We start from the raw sequence: 21513 nt of genomic DNA, 5'->3' as shown, positions 1-21513 counted from the left end.
TGTCTTTGTTGTTTACAAGGCCTCTCGAAGAGCGAGACTATGAAAATGCATGGTCGTGCTCAGATGGATTTTTGAAATCGTATGCTTATTGACAGTTGAACTTGGAAATCGAGAAACTCTTGTGGACGTAATGAGGATGACGAAGAATCTTACCTTATACTTCATGAAGAGACATTAAGTGACATAGGAAATAGGCTATACACAATTAGCACACTTGTCCGGAACGACAAGTTGGAGATTGAAAGGAATGGTGTCCTTCGAACAAGTGTATTATTCTAATAGAGGGTTCAGAAATAATTAGAAAGCTAATTATTCAGTGAGGTCAAGTGATCGGAATGCCTAGCTGGAGGCCGCTTCTTATCAGTAATATTAATGAATAATTAATATTACAACTTAATCTTGACTAAACCCTACGGGTCACAGCCAATCGTGTAACCGAACCAAAGCGACAAATTAATCCGAAGGATTAAACGAGTCAATAAAGTTTTTACGAACAAAGACGTCGGATTACGAGCTTAGAGTGTCAAAACCGAGCGTCGTGCGTCGAGTCGATTTTAGGAATCGACGAAGACGAGGAAAATAATCAAATAATATATCGTGCTAAAAATTACGAGGATAGCATGAGCCCTAGTCATGTCTCGGATCGAAGGTAGGTGGCTAGGGGCCGCAAGCATCAAGGCACCAAGCCATCGCAACCCCTCAAGGCCCAGCTAGGCTGACCGTGGCGTATGGGGCTTGTTGGGGATGCTTCGTGGGCCTGCGCGCCATAGCACCCCAAATCGAGGCTGCCCAGCAAGGCCAGCAAGCAAGCCGAGCTTGCGAGGCCACTGCTGGGCCTATGCTGCTGCTGCTCGCTTGCGGGTGCTGCTATTGGGCCTGCGTGTGCGCGTGGGCTTGCGAAAACAATCGTGGGCTTTCGGCCATGGGCTAGCATGGCTAGCCTTGTGGCGCAAAGCTGCCGGCAATGCTGGCCTTGCTGCCTAAGGCCGGGCAGCTGCCTGAGCTAACCGAGTAGGTGAGGCAACCCTTGCCTTGCTCTCCAAGGCCAAGGCGGTCCTTCCACCTACTCCCTCTTTGTGGTATGACATTTGTCATTTGATTATTGTTTCATGGCCATTTAAATTAATTTAGAATTAAATTAAATTCTATTTTGCTTTTTTACCAACTATCCCACATTGAAAGATGATGGGATTTCAAGGGCTCTATTCCCTATAAATACCAATCATTTGGCATTGGGAAAGAACACTTGAGTTGGTGAACTTTAAAGGATCTCCAAAGAGAGAAAACCTTTGTTCTAATAACTCTAAGTTGTTTTTGGTCTAACCCCGACTAAGCTTCGGGGTAGGGACCGATTCGGTTTTGTAGGAGGGTGTGAGCCGTTGGAGGTTTTCGCACTTGCGGAACTTGAAGTTTTCAAGTCCGAGCTCAAAGGTTGAGCGAAACACGCTACATGGGTGAACATTATTTCTCTCTCTTCTCTCTCTTCTCTTATGTTTATGTTTATTTTGTATGCTTTTATTATGTTGTAATTATTATGCATGCGATCCGTTTATCGGGTTTTGTTTCCGCGCAGTGTCGGACACCACAAAACCCAACATTTGAATCACTTCAAAATGTTGAGTAGATCAAAAGTTATGGTAAGTTAAAGTTTGCCTTTGCACAAACAATTCAAGGCTTTCCAAAAGCTTTTCAATTCTTTTTAAGGTATTCATCCTTCTTTCATAGAACTATCAACCAAGCTTGCCCTTCTCCTTGATCAATCATTCTTGATCACCTCCATAGTGCTAAAAAGTGCTACATTACATCAAAAACACAAACAACCCGTGAAGCATGGATGATACAAAATTTGCATAAAAGTAGGATAATTAGTGAACTTTGATGCCGAATAATAACGAAAACAAGGTTTAAAACCACCTAAAATCATACCAAATAACAAGTTATCAGACAATGGATCACAAATTCGCATTCGGCAGGACCCTTGGGTTATGGATGGGGAAGGCGTTTTGGTGGAGGGCCTGAATAAGTTGCAGGATTTAACTAATTTTGATTTGAGGGATTGGGACATAAGGATCATTTAGGAGGCATGTAATGAAAGAGATATGAGGTGTATCCTTTCTATACCTCTTAGTTTCCAGGAGCAAACCGACCAAGTTACCTAGGGTTTCTCTAACAATGGTGAATACTCGGTGAAACGGCTTATACTAGCTTTTGGTAAGGGCTACAACTTGGATTCTTTCCACCATGCTTTGTCACCATTTAGGGGATGGATGTCACACCAAAGGTATGTCACTTCATTTGGTGTTTGTGTGATAATACTTTGCCTGTGCGAAGTCTTCTTCACCACTAACTTGACAATGTTGATTGCCCGTAGTGTCAGGGGTGGGAATCCATCTCTTTGAATGCACTCGGGTGTTTAATTTGTGGGTGGATATGGGCTTTAGTGAGATGACAAAGTGGAGGGAGCTTGATAGTATGTGTGATTTGGTGGAGAACTGGAACAGCCTAGATCCTAGGATGAGGTGGCAACGTGGTGCTTTTCTTGTGTGGTGTATTTAGGGAGAGTGGAACAAGAAGGTTTTTGAGGATAAGGCTACGCTTAATTTTGTTCTTTTGGCGAGGGTGAAGCGTATGGTGGAGGAACAATACATGGGGAGTACGCTAAACGCATCTACATGAAAGCTTCACATAGTAGAAGTAGCAACAGCTTGGCCTAGGGTGGCTCCCCCACTTGGAATTATTAAAATCAATGTTGATGCTTCTCAGGGTTGGGTGGGTTTTGGAGCAGTGGCCATAGATCATAAGGGAGTTGTACTATTTGCTACCACCAAGAGGACACGTGCTCATTGGACAGCTTAAGTGGCGTAAGCTAAAGCCATTACTATGGCAGCACAGTTGGCAAGAGGTATTGATACACTAATGTGATCCTTGAGACGGATTGTCAAACGATCACCCGCAAACTCGCTATTTTGTTGACATTTTTAGACCCCGGCACGAATTTAGACTCCATCCTTAGAGACAATTTATCTTTTTGTATTTTCTTTAATTCCATTGTTTGGTCTCATGTAAAGAGAAAGGCTAATTTTGTTGCACACCACCTCGCTAAGCTAGTCTTATTTTGAGATGAGCAAGTTTGGGAGATCTTTTGTTCACATGAGATTACTCTTTATGTTTTGTCAGACAATTTAGCTGCTTAATTGTTCTTGATTAATGCTAGCTTGATTTTTCCCAGAAACAAAAAATTAAAAAAATAAAAGCAATAAAACATGTGTAGCAAACAATATTGGAAGCAATTAATAAAGCATTTATTTGAAACAACATAGCAATCAAAGCAACCTAAACATGGTACTAACAATCAATGTAGAAAAATATAGGGTTTTTCTTGAGGTTGTAGAGTTTTCAAGGTGTGCCCATACTTTTTAAAATTTACAAGTTGTGTCCTTCCACTTCAGGTGTTTAATCAATCGTACCCTCTGACGTTAACTCGACGTTAGTAATTGTAAAAAAAATGGGAAGTAATAAGAAACGAATGAGAAAAAAGAAGTACATCGAGAGCTTGATATATCAATGGTTGCTTTTAGAAGAATGAAGAAAAAGTCGATAACAAAATGTGGAAAAAATGCTTAATATTAATTCCTTTATACAACTCTCATCCAAATTGGGCGTGAAATTTTTCTCCAAAGTGGGGTAATTAACAGTTAACATAACTACTAACGTTGGGTTAATATCAGAGGGTACGGTTAAATAAACACCTTTAGTTTGAAGGCACATCTTGCAATTTTAAAAAAACATAGGCACAACTTAGAAACTCAACAACTACGGGGACTTAGATTAGAAAAACCAAAAAATAAAATATTTAAATCTATAGAAATAAAGTTAAATACATATTTTGAACACACACTTTGAAGGCTATGTTATGAATAGATAGTAACTTTAATAAATTATGAACCAAAATGTATTAAATTTAAAAATTAAATTGAATGAAAATCAACCTCAAGACTGTACCTTTTAACCTTGGTCTAAAGGTAGAACCTCGAGTTTTGTTTTGAAAAGTTGAGTTACTTGAATAAGGGTTTGAAACTGATTTAGAGGTCTAAGAGTATCTTGCCTAGGCTCTACGGAGGTTGATGGATGAGGCCTTTGAATAAACCATAAAAAGGTCAGGGTATTTATAGTTTAACGAGTCGAAAAAGGTAGACTAATCAAGGAATTAGTGTGACATACACGTGAAAGATTATTTGCATGGCGCGCCAAAGGGTTAACATGCCACGCCAAGTGGGGTGTCACGCAAATTTGGAAAATAAAGTAGTTGTTCGTATATAAATTGTGGCTAGCTCAAAAGAAGAAGTTGATTAAGCAAAATAAAACCCTAAACTCCGGCGTCACCCGATTTATTCGTGTGATACGCAAATCAAAGGAGTGTCACACGAGTCTTAAACCTCCATAACGATTACTTTTTAGATATAATATTCGATTTTCATAAATCTAATATATATATATATATATATATATATATATATATATATATATATATATATATATATATATATATACGGGAGGTTCTGTTGAAAACAAAGCTTATGGTGAAAACTAAAAATAAGAAATCTTAGTCATTGAATGTTCACTAGATAATCTGATGGTGTGAAACAACCCAAAGTTCACTATATACAAAAATAAGGTAATTATATCAAGTTATATTAATTTTGATGAAATTTACACCGAGGTCACTATATATAGAAATAAGGTAACTATATGAATTTTTACAATATTTACTTAGACGTCACTATATACAAAAATAGGGTAATTATATCAATTTTGACCACATTTACATAAATATCACTATATACAAAAATAAGGTAATTATATCAATTTTGACCACATTTATACAGAGGCCACTATATATAAAAATAACGAAGGTCACTATATATAAAAATAAGGTAATTATATCAATTTTGACAACAAGTCAGCTCTGTGATTGTATGGCTGTTCGCGAACAAGCTTAGGAGCCATGTACAATGGAGTACCTGAAACAGTCAGATGCATAAACTGAGCAAAAGTGTTAACAGTAAAATAATTTGTGAATAAAAGACCAACTTCTATAACTCCTTTTCTTTTTGCATTCTTTGGACCTGATGGAGAGTTAACAAGGGTTTTGACAATGTAAAAGAAAATCATCTAAAGAGCATAAACAGAAATTAAGTCCACAGAAATTAAGTCTACGGAAATACAAGAAAAAAGTATTTGCATCAACCATAATGAACTTGGAAATTAGATTACTAGCAAAGCAAACAAATCACAAAGCTGACCTTTGATGGAGCGAAGTACAACAATGTTCATTAACATGGCACGAGCAAATCCAAAATCACAAAGCTGGAGTAAAGATGAAAAAATATAAGATAATGCAAAGTTCATAAAGGAAATTGGCAATACAGTCATTACTGAACATCAAATGTTACCCAATCTCCTATGCTTACAGCTAATAAAATTATGAATTGTTTTCAATTGACCTTTAACATGAAATTCAATGACAATAAAAGGAACAAAAAATTAATGAGACATTCCAAACAAGTACATTATGAGCAAATAGTAAATCTTTGTCTCCAAATTGGACAACTATGGAGTTATAGTCATATCCATTAGACTATGAAAATATAAATATAAACTATGAAAAGCTCAGAAAATAATGATTCTTCAACAATAAATATAACTATTACCAAAAGAAAATGAGGGTGGAAATTATGGATAGCCAAAGAGCCAAAAGTAAATATCATACAAAAAGTGAAGTAAACAGATAGCTCCTGAATACCTAACCTTAACAATGGAGCCTGAACCAATAAGAATATTTTGCGACTTCATGTCCCTATGAATAATTCGGTTGGAATGCAAGTAATGCAGTGCTCTCACTTGAATATTTGACCAACAAAAACAATCATAAACCTATTCATTCACTTCGAGCAGAAATCTATCAAGCATCACAGGGTACTTCAGTTCTAGTGCTCTCACCTGATTATTAATCTAGCTACTTACACAGATCGAACATAACAATCAACATCAACTAATGTTCAACATTCATTCGAATTGAATCAATCAAGTGGCTTACACGATTCATATATACAATTCTAGTGCTACATTGATATTAATAAACATTCTAATAAAAAAAAATTCAGCAAAATATCTATTACAGAAAAGCTCAAGAATATTATTTGAAATAAGTTATTAGAGAGAGGAAGATTGAGAGAAAGACCTTCAAGCATTGCGATGAAGACTTCATCGGCAATTATTTCCGGCAATTCAGGTCGGAGAATTGAGCGTGAATTTGAAGGATTATTTTCTTCGATTTGTTCTTGATCAATCTAGGTTTTGTATTTGCCAAATTTATACTCAAATCGCTCAATTTGATTTGTTTTTATTCAAGTTTATAAACAATTTACATTGAAATTCATGCGAAATTCATGAAATCAAATCCGAAAACTGCATAAATCAAATCGCAAAAATCAAATCACAAAATTTCAGAAAGCATAATCAAGAAAAAATAGTGAAATTACTCAAAAAAAAACAAATTAATACGAATAACTCACTTGGTAGTAGATCGTAGAGCTAAGAAATTGCTGAAAATCAAAGTAATTGAAGCTGGATTTGAAGAAGTAGCATGAAATTGGCAGAAATTAGGAGAGAGAAGGTAGAGGAGTAAGAAAATAACGTGCAAATGAAGGAGGAGAGAGAGATTGTAGACATTTCGCATAAAAATTGGGGGAAAAAATCTCGACCGTAAGATTTGATGGATCAGCAATCTTAATGTTTTTAGTTTTTAGCTTAAAGTTGGTTTTCACATGATTCAACTCATATATATATATATATATATATATATATATATATCATATCACTAATAAATAAAGCCGGTCTCGCAACCAGGTCACGAGACAGCGACACTTGGCATTCCAGTTTTTTGCTAGGTATCGTGCCACGTAGGCGACAAATAGGATGCTAAATTATCGAATTTGGATAGATTTTTGAAGATAAAAATGCTTTATAGAGCTTTATTATAGATACAATACTAATATTTTATATATACAAAATTAACCATAACTATTAATAAAAATCTAACAACTCAGTTTTATTTCCATTATAAGATTCGTTTTAAAAAAGTTCTTTAAAATAAAATCCAATTATAATATATTTAAAATAATAGAGAATTAGTTAAAATAAGTTTTAATCGGTAAAAGAACTTTCGGTTTAGTTAAAATAATTCAAGTATGATATCGCATGTATATATATTCTGCATTATCAAAAGTGATTATATGATCGTATTTAACATTTTAGCCAAAAGGTTTATCCTAATATTCAATAAACAACCTTGGCATCACCCGGGGCACAAAATTGTCATATCACTTCACTAATAAATAAAACCGGTCTCTGTAATACCCTGGAAATTTTCTTCTTTTAAAAATATTCATTTTACTCTAAATAAAACCCTTTTTAGGAAATAACCAAAATATTACCGCCACCGTGATAACGGCTAAGGCTAATTTTCAAAGTCACACAACAGAAGTTTAAAAATAAAAACCAACTTTAAAAAAAAAATAAAAAAAAAAAACTTGAGTTCACAACCTCAAAACAAAAGTAGAATAAAACATTCACAAGTTGGAAACAATAATTCAAACATGGGCCTTCTTAAAAACCAATTAAAAATAAACACAATATTGTTAGTCCATAAACAATAACCAATAATTCAAAAATATCAAACTAAGAAACATAACAAGTAACTCTTTGCACTCTTTCAATTCACATCATGCTCTTCATGCGTCAAGTACATGTTACTTCCTCTTTATTTCAACCCTCTACTCGCCATATAAATGGGTCATAGTAGGGTTAATCCAAAGGAAAGTCAAACACAAACACAAAAGTAAAAATCAACAAAAGCTGAGTACATATGCACCACACTAACATGAATATCCACTAGGCGAAAATTGCTAATCAGCACCGGTTCAAAACCCCCATTTCGCATCGATTTTGAACCGGTTCTGATTTGAGGGATGCCAAATCCCAAGACTTTTCGCACCGGTTCTTGATGTGAACTGGTGCGAAAAGTCCCCAAAAATATTAAAAAAAAACTTTTAGCACCGGTTCGTGCTGTGAACCGGTGACTAAAGTGGCCCAAAAAAATTTTAAAAAAAACTTTTAGCACCGGTTCTGTTTCAAAACCGGTGCTAAAAATTCCTCAAAAAAATAAAATAAAAAAACTTTTCTTTTTTTGCAATTTTTTCACTTAAATTGATATATAAACACTAACATATATATAAATTTACATATTTTCATTAAAATAGGCTGTAATATTACAATTTTCGTCCAAAAAAATAAAATCATAGTTTGTCTCATTACTAAAATCACCCACAGCTACCAAGAAATCCAATCATTTCCAACTCTTCTAAAACTGACATCAAAGTTCAGACTACATCCTTAAAACAGTCACAGGCTCACAGCAACAGAATGAAAATAATACCTTTTGAAAATGTTCTGATATTTAAGGGAGTGTTACATACATAGTTACAGATCATATGGAGCTTGTTTCATCTATTCTACATAGTTAAAAAAAATAATTCAAGATGCTACCTTCTTACACTTCTTGGCAAGCCTGGTTGGCATCGCAGACCTCTCTCAGTCTCTCTTTTGTTTATTGTTTCATTGTTATCGTTATAGTTGCCACCCATGCTTGCTGCAGGCTTGCCTTGAGCTTGCAGTGCGACTTTTATATAGAATTCTAGCCTCCATAATGTGGATTCACTCTATATGTCAATGGAAAAATATTCCTAAAATGATCTGACAAGAAGCTAGCCTGTGGGGCAGACAATATATCCTGAAAAAGACTACGTGAGCATCTATAGCGAGGTCCACCTCCTCAGCGCATTAATACAAAACCAGGATTGCTCAGGACAACAATCTCTAGTGCCCCACTGAGAACATCAGTGGATAGCCTTGTGACTTATGAGCGCTATGCCAACCTGCCTTTCCTCTTCTGCTGACATTTTCCTAAAATTTAATGATTCAAATTTAGATTAAAAAATGCAGAGAGCAAATAGACCAATGTTCAACCAAAAAACTTCAGAAACGTAAACCACTTTTCTCTGATGAAAGCTTAATTTACAGTCAATTTCAGCTGGTAAGCAACAAGAAAGCAACCAAAAACATTAGACACAGAAAAAGATGATTCAATGGCTATTCGAAGAGAGAGTTCAGGTTATATCCTGAATGAGAAATTTTCTAACCATAAAAGATCTGGGAGACATGTCATATTCATAACTTGAATATCATGAGTCATTTTGCATTTTGACATTAGAAACAGCATGGACATCCTCTGCAACACAGACACCTCTTTGAGGGATAATTATAGGGTCATTTGCTTTAAGCGTTGCTTACATGGGTTAGGAGCAAAAAAGAATTCAAGCTTCTTACATGAAATAGATAGCTCATATTAGCATATATCGGCTCAGGAAACAAACACAGAAGCATACCCTTAAGAGTTAAAATTAGACACAGGAACTAAGTAAATTAGTATAATGAATCCATATCCCTGGGTATTTTAGATATATGAACAAAAATCTAAAGCTACAAATTCAAATGAAGGAGCAAAAAACCCATCCAAAGATAGACCCAAGTGCAGAAACGAAAGGTCACCTTATTGTGTAATCCTCAACGGTGTACAAAGTACTCCACAGCTTCCGCCATAGCTTACTTTGTCATCCTTCAGGCTCAAAAGCTCGGGGGGTAAAACTCCTTTAGCTCATGGAAAACTGCCCCATATTGGTACTTGAAATCATGTAGAGATTCATTGAGAGCTCTTCAATAAGCATTGTGGATGCCATCTTGATAATCAAAGCATAGTATAACAAAGTTTCACTTAATGAGAAGAAATTTCACATGGGTTATCTACACAAGAGTGACCCCAGAAGAATGACATGAACAAAATTGCAAGTAACACTCAAAAAAGTCAAAACACAGAGGACCACCAAAAATTGAAGAAAAGAGTATGATAACAATACCTAGAATCAGTCTATAGGTAAAGTAACAAATAAGACAGAATTTGGGGGATTTGTTAAACATCGCCCGCAAATCTCCACATAAAGCCCACAAATTAGACATGGTTTGACAATTTTGCCCATTTCTAAAATCGTACCCAAAGTGAACAAATCTCGATCTAACAAATGTGGAGTCGTACTGGGTTGCCCAGGAAGACTGGAGGGGAGGCCGGAGAGGCGAGGGATGCCGGAGATACGTCGTCTTCGACGGAAAACGAGGTGGCGCCTAGTTTGGACGCCGGAACCATGGCAAGGACGTCCAGGCAAGGCGCCACAACCAGTGCATTGGCGTCTAGGCCAGACGACACAACCAGTGCACTGGCGTCCAGCCCAGGCGCCTCAACCAGTGCACAGGCGTCCAGGCCAGGCGCCACCACCAGTGGACTGGCGTTTCTGCCAGACGCCGCCTTAATTTTTATTTTTTTTTTGCCTTTTTATTTTGTTTTTGTTTTTTTTTTTTTTAAAAAAATGAAAATCCTGAATTCTGTTAAAAACAGTTTTTTTTTTTGAAATTATGTTTAATAAATTTATGTTTTGATTTAGGATGTGGAAATTATGTTTTTTATTTGATTTTATAAAAAATATATATATACTAGACTTATAAAAAATAACACATAAAATTATTTAAAAGTAACACAAATTTTCTGATTTTCCAAAAAATATATATATATATATATATATATATATATATATATATATATATATATATATATATATATATATATATATATATATATAAGGCAGGTGGGGCGCCTGGCCAGGACGCCCACCCATTGGCGGTGGCGCCAGATCCGGCAGCCATAGCCAGTGGGCAGGCGCCTGGTTTGGACGCTTCTACCGTTGGCTGGGCTTCCAAGCCACACGCCATGCCACCGGCACTGGTTGTCGGAGCTGGCGCCACCGCCAGTGGGTGGGCGTCCTGGCCAGGCGCCCCACCTTCGCCGCTTATTTTTTTTAAAAAAAAATAATTTAAATAATGACCTTGCCACCAAGTCGCCGCCTTTCCTCCGCCGCCGCCGCCGCCACCTCTTTCCCTTGCCGCTTTTAGAGAGATGTAGTGAGTGGTTTTTGTTAAAAACGAAAAGGGCAATAAGGTCACTTCAATACAAATTTGTGGGCTTTATGTGGAGATTTGCGGGCGATGTTTAGCGATTCACGAATTTGGACACCTAAGTTTGAAATTCATAATCACATTCACAAATGTAAAAGTAATTGAACACCATAGATTGTCTACTTATAGAAGCATAGATGAGTTGCTAGATAACATGTAGCTGTCTAGTATTCGTAGGAGAGTGGCTGGAAAACAATAAAATATTGATTGTCCTACCAACTAAAAGCATTAGTCTCTGATCCAATAACAAGGGGAGGTGGGGGGGGGGGGGGGGGAGGGTGGGAGCGGGGGATATTTATATCATACTCCTTACTTTAAATACAATCTCTCCCTGACTGCATTGTTTGCCTCTTCATTTAAAATTTACATTTGTGATCCCATGTACTTTCATAGTCTTTGAAAAGTACTTCCCATTGACCTTGTTGAAAACATATATGTGCAAAAGCAATGAAAAACAAGAAATTAATAAACAAGCAATAATGCTAAACTTAAACTATGCAATTCATGCCTATTAAGGTATTAAGTATAATTTTGCTCATACATTTTGCTCAACACCTATTTACACCAATATTAAAATTTCATTGAAAAAGAAGGAAGAAAAATAGAATTTCTTTATATAAGTGGTGGCAAAAATATCAACACTTTGTCTTCTTGAATTGAATATATCAATATATCATTAATCACAACAGGGGAGAAAGCTAATTAACTATAAACATTGCCCACCTGCACCAGAAGAGGAAACAGGGAATGGAAACCACGATCAAAACTTGTACAGTTGCACTCGTATATGATAATTTAAACAATCAGGGTAAGGTAATCGGAAACAATATCATGTGGTCAGCCAAATTGTCACAAATGTTGAGACTCTTAATCTCCCCGTACTTGTTTAGTTCCTCGAATAAATCCTCATAGAAATCCTGCACATTTAATTTAAAAAACTATCAATATATCATCTATCTAATGATCAACTTAAAAATTGAAACAAAAACAGACAGAAGTCCTAACAATTTCAAGCATAAAAAAGAGCAAAAAAGCAGATTGATTACTAACTTAAGCATCACCAAATTAAAGTTTACTAAACCAAACACAAAAATCTAGCAGTGTAATAATCTCACCCATAAACTGAAATACAAACCCCAAAATCTCAACGGAACACGAAAAGCTAAAAATCGGACAATTCAATAACACAACATCACCAGCATATAAATTTCATTACTGTTCAACCAAAAACAGAGAAATCTTCAAAACTTAAAACTTAAAACTCGAAAAAAGCACATATTTTTAGGGTTTTTTTATTCAATTATCAAATTATGCTCGAAAAATAACATATTTTAAGGGATGTTTGATTCAATTATCAAATTAGGGTCAAAAATTAAGAGGGAAATTTGATTCAAACATAAAAAATAGTTGAGATTTCGAATCCTAAACTTACCGCATTGACAATTAAAATGAATCAGATAAAACATAAACCCTAGATTTGTGGTGCTGCATGTAATTGAGTGATTTGCGGTGCTGCATGTAATTGAGAAAGGAAAATTTTCTATGGAGTAATATTGAATTAAAATAGAAAATCAAAAAACCCTTGGGTTCCGAAAATATGAAATTGTAAATTTGAGCAAAACAAAAACTCAAAAAACACGAAATAATGAAATTATTTAAAGAGAAAAGAAGAAAAAAGCACGAACCTTCAGGAAAAATCATTTCAGGAGGGGGAAACGACGAGAGGTGGGTTTGTACCAGCTCCTTGCGCCACTGCCGCCGTTGCTAGGACCGACCGACGCACCGACAACATGAAAGAGGAAGAAGAGAAAGAAGATAAGGAAGGAGCAGGATGTCGTTGATTAGGGTTTGTTTGAGGAGAGAGGAGAGAGAAGAGAGAGATAAAACGGCGCTAAGGAAACAAAAAGAAATAAGAGGGGAATGAAAAGAGAAAGAAGGCTCAATGGCATTTTTTTTTTAAATTTTGCACTGGTTTGAACCGGTGCTAATAACATCATTTCGCACCGGTTTGGTCTGAACCGGTGCGAAATCCCTTTCTCCCTTTTTTTTCTCTCTCTTTTTTAATTCGCACCGGTTCAAACCGGTGCGAAAAAGATGATTTCGCACCGGTTTATTAGGAACCGGTGCAAAAAGTATTTTTCCAATCCCGCCCATTCTTTCCCACCGGTTTTCAAGAACCGGTGTGAAAAGTGCGGTTCCTATTTAATTTTTTTCTACTAGTGATCCTAGCATCAAAATAAAATAATTAAAACATGCTCGCCATACAATCACAAGTTAACTACCTTTGACTCATAACTAGCAATATTAATTATTAATAATAATTTTGGATTACGCATCGAACGGGTTTCCTTCCTTGAAAATAGTCCATTTAAATATTGAGCTTCCAATCAGGGAGCTACCCCAATTGCCACCTACTATGTCACACTTCTGACGGAATTCCAGCGCATTAATAATAAAAGAAAGTATAGCATCCAGTACCCCCTGTAGAAGCTATGGTTAAATATAAAACCCCATAACTCCCCCCATATGTTCATACTCCAAGTGTATACGTTCCAAGAATTTTGGTGTGTATCCTCTTACACTTTACATGATTTACCAATTTAATTTGTAATGACTCCAACCAATCAATCAAGAATAAACATGACAACAATCAACACATACTTCCAATTCATTCTTGAATTAATTAGTGATCACATACTATTTATTTTAATTAGGGTTACTTGCCTAATTTTGTGCACAACATTGCACGATTACTACCTTGGTGCATAAAATGCACTACTAAATTTCCTTGACTCAAACTCAACTTACTTGAGCGAGTAAATAAATAAACTAACTTCTTGACTCAATACCGATAATAAATGGGTGAGAAATAAATTCATGAATCATGCTCAATAATTCTAACTTTAGCTCTTTTAAACATATATAAATCTTGCTTATTAAATACATGCCTTCTTGATACTTGAAAATAAAACATACTTCCATGATTCATACATATTCAACTTGTATCATGCCTCAAATAACATATTCACATGCTTGCATAACAATTCATGCTCAACCAATCAATTCCAAGCATATAATCAACCAAACATGCTATTAATTCATCACTTAAATCATACTTTACAATCCTAGCATGATACTATGCATACACAAATATTCTTGTGCACATACGTACCTTGAATAATGCCAAAACTCGGCGACACTCGCTAGAAATCACCTAGCTCGAAGCTTCCTACAAATAAGAATACATAACTATAATTAATCCACTATTTTCGCTATTTCAAGCAACTATAATATACTTTAGACCTTACTAATCAACCCAATTTAATGACATAAAAGCCATAAAACCTTTTCTTTAAGTGGGTACTCCAAATCCTTTCAAAAAGACTTAGTTTTTATGACTTAAATAAAATTCCAGCATACTTATTTAATATAAAACATCACTAATAGACTAGGAAATCATATTTAATCATTAAAACCTTTTTCCCTTTTATGGGTAATCAAACCCTAACTCAATAATTAAAAAGTAGTATGCATAAATAAACTCAAGCATTAATTTGAGGGCTTTTAACTCGTTAAAACCATGTTTAACCATTAATTAAACAATAACAACAACCTAGGATCAAACCCTAACCATAAACAATAGATTCCCAATACTAGGGTTTGTAAATTAGGGTTTTTTATTGAATTAAAATCTGAAAATTATATGAATAATTTAACAGCATCAAATACCCAAAATTAATACAAAAACACAATCAAAATCATGCTTTAAAAATAACAAAACAATAGAATTAAATTAGGGAGAGAAGAGTTTTTTTTAATAATAATATCGAACCAACACCAAAAAGAAGAGAGAAGGAGGCCGGCCGCCGGCGACCGCCGTCGGTGGTCGGCGACCGTCGTTGGTGGTCGCCGGTGGAGAGGGGAAGAGGAGAGAGAGAGGGGGAGAGAGAGAGAGAGAGAGAGAGAGAGAGAGAGAGAGAAAAGAGAGGAAAAAGAAAGAGAAAAAGGAGAGAGAAAATAAAGAGAAAACTTTTGGGATTTTTTGTGAAATCTGACAATTATGATTTTTGAGTGAAAAACCTTGAGGTTTTAAAGTATTTATACCCCCCTTTTAAAACAAAAACTCATAATTACAAGACTGTCATTACTAAATCCTATTTCCCCTTAACTTCTTCCTTTGGGTCAACTTGTTGGGCTCTTAAGTGCCCTTAATTTCCCAACAAGTTGATCCAACTATTTAAATAAGATGACCAATTCAAAACACTTTTATTGCCTCAATTAATGACTCATATTATTTTATACACACTTATATAATATATAAATAATTAATTTCTTTTAAAATGAAATGAATTAGTTTGATTTATAAAAAATAAATAAAATAATATATATATATATATTATTAATATACAGAGTATTACAGTCTCGCAGTCAGGCCACAAGATAGGGACACTTAGCATTCCAGTTTTTCGCCAAGTGTCACGCCACATAGACAACAAATATGTATTATTGCGACACATATGATGCTAAGTAAGCGATTCTTGGATAGATTTTTTTTTAAGACAAAATTATTGTATAAAGTTTTATTATCACTATACTTTTAATATTTCATATATACAAAATTAATCATAGTTTTTAATAAATATCGTATAACTCGGGTTTGTTTCCATCATAAAATTCGTTTCAAAAAGTTCCTTAAAATAAGATCCATTTATTATATATTTAATTACAATAAAAAAAATAGAGAACCAATAAATTAAATAAGTTTTAATCAATAAAAATAATTTTGGTTTGGTAAAAAGAGTTTCGATTAAGTTTAATAACAATAATTACATAGATATCTATTTACAAACAAAACTACAAAAAGTATATTATTATATGATATCCTATGTCTTAATATCTTGCATTATTAAAAAGGATTATATGTCCATATTTAACATTCAAGCCAAAAGTTTATCTTAAAATTTTATCAACAATCTGGGTATCGTCCGGGCACAAAACTATCATATCATATCATATCATATCACTAATAAATAAAGTTGGTCTCGCAGCCAGGCCACGAGACAGCGACACTTGGCATTCCTGTTTTTTCGTTAAGTGTCGCGCCACGTAGGTGATAAATAGGTATTATTGTGACACTTATGATGCTAAGTAAGCGATTTTTGGATAGATTTTTTAAGATAAAATTGTTGTATAGGGTTTTCTTATTGTTAGAATTCTAATATTTCATACATACAAAATTAATCATAAATTTTTATAAATATCCTATAACTCAATTCTATCTCCATCATCAAATTCATTCTAAAAATTTCTTGAAAATAAGATCCATTTATAATATATTTAATCACAAACTTTTATATGCAGCTAGTCAAACCGTGTCACCAACTATTATAAGAGTTACTTCGGGAGTGCTATAGGTGTCACTTGGTCAGTGTTATATTGGTTACTCAATTAATTAGTGTTATATATATATAAAGGGGAGTTTTTTCTCGAGTTTATAGAGAGCCACGTAGGATTAAAATTTCTTAACGCGCCATGTAGGATTATAAATTTTAGTTATAGCCAATTAAATAAAAGATTTATCATTTCTTTTAAAATTAAATAATTCAAATTCCACATAAGAAAAATTGGCGAATGAGATTTTAAAATTTAAATTAATTAAATATAAATTATTATCTTTGATATTAGGAATTTTATCAAAATATATAACGAAGGACATGAAATTCACAATTTATTTAAAAATAAAAATATTAAATGATATACTATGTATAACAAATAAAATAACAATTTTTATCACATACATATAAAAATAAACATTTGTTTAAAAAAAATATAAACCACTGTGCATCGCACGGGCTTCATCTAGTTTATATCTGTTTAGGCAAAGTTGTTAAAATCGGGATTCTACTTTGAATTGGAAGGGGCTCTCAGAATCGAATCGTAAAATTGAATCGTAGAATCGTAAGATTCTACCGACATGCATAATCAAAGACATTGTACTTCAATAGAATTAAATATATTTAAATTATGCGTTTGAAACCTAATTATTAATAGAAAATAGTTATTTACCGATTATGCAACCAATAATTGACAATATATACTTAAAAACTATATATGCATGTCTAAAATTTGTAAGGAATTCACTAGTTAAGAGAAATACATAAAATCGGGTAGAATCGTAAATCGAATTATATGACATACGTGAATCGTAAAATATTAAGATTCTAAGATTAAATCGGGTTTTAATAACAATGTGTTTAGGTCTCAAATGAGATGTGAATCGATCATTTCTCATTGGACCCTACGAGAGTATTATTGGGTTGGATATGGATAATGGGCAATAATAAAATGTTTTGGGCTATAGAAAATGGTTTGAGTTAACAAGGAATGCTAAAATTGATTGATTAGAAGGCTATTAGGTTGGGCTTAAAGACTTACTCCCTCCGTGTTTTTTAAGTGTCCATTGGGAATTTTGACACTATTTATTAAACATATTTAAACTAATGTTTGTGAATTATACATAAGAAAAAAATATAGTCTTGTGGGTACTTGTTAAAATCGTATCAATGAGTAGATTATTAATATTCAATTATTATAATTTTATAGTTGATGATGAATAAAGATATTATTGGTTAAAGTTTTGCATCGACATGCGTGAAATGTCAATATATATGTGGCACTTAAAAAAACGAAATTACTGGATCTATTATATATGCAAATCGAACCAAATTAGGTGGTGATGTATATTTCATTATCGAGATTTATTTTATGTTGGGGAGACACAATTTATTGTCTATTAGTTAGGGATGTCAGTGGGGCGGGTCAAGTAGGAGATCCGCCCCACCCACCCCATCCCCACCCTATAACCATATCTATATATTTTTAAAAATAAAATTATATACTTTTATATTAAAAAAAATTAAGTAAAATAAAGTAGTAAATAACTAATAAATATAATATACTGTAATAAACTTATATTTTTTTTTAAAAAAAAAAGGTGTAATATAGTAACAATGAATTTGTTTTTTTTTATTGTAATCTATATTAGTATATTACGTAGTATTGTTGAATTTGGGAGGTGGTGATTAGGCGGGTCTTGGGTGGAGATTAGGTGGGGGTGTATATACAAGTGGGGGGTGGGGCGGGGATGGGGATGAATTTTGGACCCGCCACGGGAATGAGGATGGGGATGGGAATGAGAACGTTAGGCGGGAATGGGGATGGAAAATCCAAAATCTACCCCGCCTCGTTAACATCCCTACTATTAGCATGTCATCAAGTGATGTGTCCATAATGTGCGGACACTTTATCCTAAAAATTTTAAACATAATTAAATTTGACAACAACAAAAAATTTAACATCAACTTGTTATATTATGTGTCAAAAAAAAAACTTGTTATATTAGAGGTTAGTCAAATGGGTCCAATTTCTCCCACTTGATCATAGATGATATATACTAGCTTTATGTTCTGATTTTAATAGTGTGTCGAGTCTTTTGTCAAGCGAAAAGTAAATAGAGTAGCATGCGAAATGACTCATTTTCAACCTTAGGAACTCGGTCAAAGAGTTGAGAATAATGTAATTCCTACTCGCATCTTAAATGTTGCTTTGAAAGATTTATTAATATAATCGTTTTGATGATTTTCCTTAAAAAAATGTTGCCATCAACTTGTTATTTTTAATGGACTTGATAATTAAATGAACAAAAAAGACAAAGAAAACAAATTTTAAATTAAAAATACCTTACAAAAATATGGGGCCATTTTTATAGGTAATAATGGTGATGTATCAATAAAAGTTACCCGTTTATCAAATAAAGTAGCCGCACTAAGGATAAAAGCATGTCAAAATATTAAAAGAAGAAATTAAAAGAATTGAACGTAGTCCCACGCAACTTTGTCATGGTTTTTTGTCATGGTTTTTACAAGATATTATTTTGATGTACCACTATTACTTTGCTACAATTGAATATTCTTATTACTTTTTAGATATTATTGCAATTCGTTGAGTAATATCACAAAGAAAGTCAATTGTGGAACTAAATGAAGTGTTTTACTGGTTAAAATCTACTCCATAAATAGAATTATATTTGTCAAGTGGTAAAATATGGCTTGATATTGTTCTTATCAATTAAACTTTATCATCACTTATAATGAAAATGTGAAATTTAAAGGTAATGACAACCTACTTTCATCATTGTTCCTCTCCTAACAACTCCTAGAAAAGTAAAAATTAATAAATAAATAAATAAAATTGAGGCATTTTCAAATATTAAAAGAAAAAAAAATAAAAATAAAAGTGCTAAGCAATTAACCAATGTAACATAATTCTAAATGGAACAAATTAAGAAAAGAAATGTATACACAAAAGTATACCCATTAATTTACACCAACCTACTTTAAAATTTTTTGTATTTTTTTTTTTAACAAATTTTCAAAGAATAAACTAAGAAAGAAAAAAAAAAAAAAAAAAAAAAAAAAAAAAAAAAGGAAAAACCTGTTTTATTTTGATTTAGAGGTACAATGAGAATCCGTAGTATAACTCCCATCACCCTGAAACTTGAGCTCGCAACTCAAACGCAACCAGAATTTGACCGATTTAATTGGTCCAACCCTCCATCTTGTTCTTGTATCCCCCATTAATTCAAATGAAATTCTATTTTGCTTCAACGATCGATCTACTATAGCCGAGTGTTGTGGATCCAATGGTATCGAATACGATTTAACATCATAGTTAAAAATCGCGCTATCATTCTTGTCTACGTTGAAAGGTAGATTTTTCAACCTAGCAATTTGTATACCATGGAAGCTGAGGTAGTACGTAAAATCCGAAAAGCTAGCGCGTGCTCCAGTATTATCATTTTCGGCCTGAAAAATTATGTTCATCTCGGTATTAAGGACACCGGCTTGACTATACTCGAACTTATCTAGGTGTGCATACGTAACTTTAACAAAGGGTATACTTGGACGTAGGGCAAGGTACCCTACGAACACAACAATGCCCAAAATAATAACAATGATCGTGCAAAAGGTGCAGATTATAGCTGCACACCATATCAACGGGTGGGTGCGGCGTTGGTGGTGGTGGTGGACGTGGCCGTGGCGGTAATAAGGCATTGATGACAAAGAATGGCGGTGGCGGTAGAGAAATGAATGGTGGGAAATTTGGTAACGTTCGGCATTAAGCCAACGTTTATAAGAATAAAAAGGATGTTACGCGACGTCGCGACTTAGTTATGTAGGGATGGTGGTGTGATGTTAGTCATGCTTTGGGAAGGAAGGAAGGTGAAAGGAGGAGGAGAAGGTTGAGGTATGAGAGGTTCCTGCTCTTAATTGGCAGGGAAGGTTTAGGTATCTTCTTTTCCTCAAGGTAAAGTTTGTGTATAGTTAAGGGTCGGTTGGAATGTTAGACTACTTTAGAATATTATATTTTGGATCTTAGGAGTCTCCATTATGGTATGTTTTTATTTATTAAAATGATTTTAAATAATAATCGTACGTTAAAAGAATATGGATTTAGGAGGGAAAATTTGTTCTTTATTTGTTGTTGTTGGTGAACATTTTTTATTTTTTTTTAGTGTTTTGAGTACTAAAGACAAGAAAATACCATGCTTGCTCTAGAAAATGTTAGTGTGTGGTCCTTCTAAATTTTTATGTTTATAAAATCTTTTTAAGTGAAAAGATCTATTTTTGGTTTTGCAAGTACTTCATTGGATTTTCTAGATAAAGTAAATACATGTACTAAGGTAAGGAAAATGATTCTTTTCAATAAAAAAATATATATATAGAATAAAAACATAAATAAATAAATTTAAAAAGCCAAGGAAAATGAAAATTCGAAGTAGTATTTTCATTTATGTAATCATATCAAAACAGCAATAATGATCATGTTATTATAATTTTCTTTTGCTTAGTAGCCAAATTAGCTATAATATATATCAGCCTTGATTAGTAAAATAAATTTAAATTGAAAAAAAAATTATCAATGAAATCTATTATATTAGCCTAAATAGAAACTGTAAGGCATTATATAAGCAAAAAAATCACTAATAATTAACTTTGTGTTGTAATCATCTCGGACGTAGGTGTATTATTATTTTAAAACGTCATTAGTTCATAACATTATTAAGGTGTACTTTACATTTCATATGTACTCAAAAGCAAATATATTAAAAATTAGAAGTATAAAGACGTAGAACAACTTTCTAGATGTAGAAGCATTCTTTTTCATATTAAGTCTAATAATCAGTTGCTGAAATGTCAAATGTTAATTTTTTTTTTTTTTCTGTTTTTTTTTACAAGAAGCTCTAACAAGGAAAAAAAAAAGGAAAAAAGG

At 33.6% G+C, this 21513-nt stretch overlaps 2 protein-coding genes across 3 annotated transcripts; both read right to left on the bottom strand.

Annotated features, from left to right (window-relative positions):
* Nucleotides 1–4876: 4876 nt before the first annotated feature.
* LOC110719353 (serine/threonine-protein kinase TIO-like) lies at nt 4877–6803 on the bottom strand. Of its 2 annotated transcripts, XM_021898266.1 has the most exons (5): nt 6576–6803; nt 6242–6468; nt 5809–5901; nt 5304–5367; nt 4877–5021 (listed from the first exon to the last, which is right to left on the bottom strand). In XM_021898266.1, exons 2-5 carry the CDS (start codon nt 6266–6268, stop codon nt 4939–4941), a joined length of 267 nt encoding a protein of 88 aa, XP_021753958.1. In that variant the 5' UTR covers nt 6269–6468; nt 6576–6803; the 3' UTR covers nt 4877–4938. The 2 variants fall into 2 exon arrangements, 1 of the variants encoding a protein (XP_021753958.1); XR_002511080.1 differs by lacking the exon at nt 5809–5901 and having other exon boundaries at nt 6576–6797.
* Nucleotides 6804–19166: 12363 nt separating this feature from the next.
* Nucleotides 19167–20933, bottom strand: LOC110719256 (NDR1/HIN1-like protein 12). The gene has a single exon (XM_021898152.1). The coding sequence runs from the start codon at nt 20292–20294 to the stop codon at nt 19680–19682; it is 615 nt and encodes a 204-aa protein (XP_021753844.1). The 5' UTR covers nt 20295–20933; the 3' UTR covers nt 19167–19679.
* Between the last annotated feature and the right edge of the window lie 580 nt (nt 20934–21513).

This window comes from Chenopodium quinoa, unplaced genomic scaffold (assembly GCF_001683475.1).
Source record: "Chenopodium quinoa cultivar QQ74 unplaced genomic scaffold, ASM168347v1, whole genome shotgun sequence".
Taxonomy (NCBI): domain Eukaryota; kingdom Viridiplantae; phylum Streptophyta; class Magnoliopsida; order Caryophyllales; family Amaranthaceae; genus Chenopodium; species Chenopodium quinoa.
The sequence above is the reverse complement of the archived record's forward strand: the minus strand, read 5'-3'. Positions and strand labels throughout refer to the sequence as shown.

Bases quoted from the DNA above. Each gene is read 5' to 3' on its own strand.
- LOC110719353 (XM_021898266.1), bottom strand. From the start codon at position 6,268: ATGAAGTCTTCATCGCAATGCTTGAAG. The intron at 5,902-6,241 runs GTCTTTCTCTCA...TCAAATATTCAA, and splicing joins CTTCATCGCAATGCTTGAAG to GTGAGAGCACTGCATTACTT. The intron at 5,022-5,303 runs GTCAGCTTTGTG...TGACTGTTTCAG, and splicing joins TGTACTTCGCTCCATCAAAG to GTACTCCATTGTACATGGCT.
- LOC110719256 (XM_021898152.1), bottom strand. From the start codon at position 20,294: ATGCCTTATTACCGCCACGGCCACGTCCACCACCACCACCAACGCCGC.